Below are 1,408 nucleotides of genomic sequence, written 5' to 3'. Positions count from 1 at the left end.
GAATCGTTGTATGACCTTGAAGTTGACTATTGCAAAATGTGCCTCTCATGTCATGTGCTTATCGAGGGTGACCCCCACATATTTAACTTCAAATCGAACACAAAATACTAATCTTCTTATAGTGGTGGACTGTATATTATACAAGCATGTTTTCAGTTGTCTTATACTCACCACTGTGAACCTATATGTATATGGGATTTGAAATGTATGTAGCTTTGATGCTACTGATTTATTTTTTAAACTATCTAGCAGACAAGCTATTTAATATATTGGGTAATAGATTAGGCTTCACATCTAGTTTTATATCTTAAACAGTTTGTTTTCTGAGTAATTTAGAAGAAGAAATTAGTAGCATCAATGCTAAATATTCGTAAATCCTATATAAATATAGGTTCATAGTGGTGAGTATAAGACAGCTAAAGAATTGAATATTTGATGTCCGTTAGATTTATAATATGAATAGCGCCTAGACCACTACTTTATTTGTCGTATCCCAACAGGCCTAATGAGCTCTGGTATTAAGCAAAAGGCCTCGTCGATACTGGATATAGTGTGGTTAACGTATTATTAAATATTCGCCTTGCTTTTATTCGTAAGTTCTTAGAATGGTCTTACTTTGTTGGCAGTTATCCCGAGACCATATTTTTTCTCTTTATCAACAAGATTATCAAGTAACTGCTGTATCTCTCCCTCGGATTCATCCATAAGCGTTATATCAAGAGAACCAATTATTACAGATAATATTTCCCTTAAGTTTGTTACAACCGTAGCAGTAATTACTCCTCTCATCAACCATTCTGTATTCAAATTATATAATGTCAGTGGAAGCATACATCTTCGTCTTACAACTCTCTTAACCGCAGGCCAACTTCTTAGTTCTCTGTCAATTCGAACTTCTGCTTCATGGTTGAAGTATAAGTTATTGAGGATTCTGATATATGATTGAGCTGCATCAACCTGATGCAGGACCTCTATGAAATTCTCATAGTAAACCCTCTCAAAAGCTTTTTCAAAGTCTACGGATACTACATAAAAAAATTGCACTTCTGGGGCTTTTCCAACTAACATTCTAAGGTCGAATATGCTCTTTCTCGTGTCATGACCTCTTATAAAACCATTTTGATCTTCTGAAAGCTCATTCTAAGCCTTATGTTCTATTCTACTGAGGATTGCTTTTGAAGTGTGACTGATCAAGCTAATAGTCCTGTATTGGCCACACGACATAGCCTTAGGTTTCTTGGGGATCGTCACAAAAACCAGATCTTCTAAAATCCGTTGGCTTTGTTCTTCCTCTATGAATTGAGTTTTAAACTGCACTCACATATTTAATCCCTAAAATGTTCATTTCCTTTAAACATTCTGTTGGAACCTTGCCTTTGCCTCAAGCTTTTCCATTCTTTGAGCTTCT

At 35.3% G+C, this 1,408-nt stretch overlaps 1 protein-coding gene across 1 annotated transcript; it reads right to left on the bottom strand.

Annotated features, from left to right (window-relative positions):
• Positions 1 to 600: 600 nt before the first annotated feature.
• Positions 601 to 1,068, bottom strand: LOC111088100. Its single transcript, XM_022397067.1, has one exon. The coding sequence runs from the start codon at positions 1,066 to 1,068 to the stop codon at positions 601 to 603; it is 468 nt and encodes a 155-aa protein (XP_022252775.1).
• Positions 1,069 to 1,408: the final 340 nt, after the last annotated feature.

The sequence above is a fragment of the Limulus polyphemus genome, unplaced genomic scaffold (genome assembly GCF_000517525.1).
Source record: "Limulus polyphemus unplaced genomic scaffold, Limulus_polyphemus-2.1.2 Scaffold85, whole genome shotgun sequence".
Taxonomy (NCBI): domain Eukaryota; kingdom Metazoa; phylum Arthropoda; class Merostomata; order Xiphosura; family Limulidae; genus Limulus; species Limulus polyphemus.
Note: the sequence above shows the minus strand (reverse complement) of the source record. Positions and strands in the feature narration are given on the sequence as shown.

Bases quoted from the DNA above. Each gene is read 5' to 3' on its own strand.
- LOC111088100 (XM_022397067.1), bottom strand. From the start codon at position 1,068: ATGTTAGTTGGAAAAGCCCCAGAAGTGCAATTTTTTTATGTAGTATCC.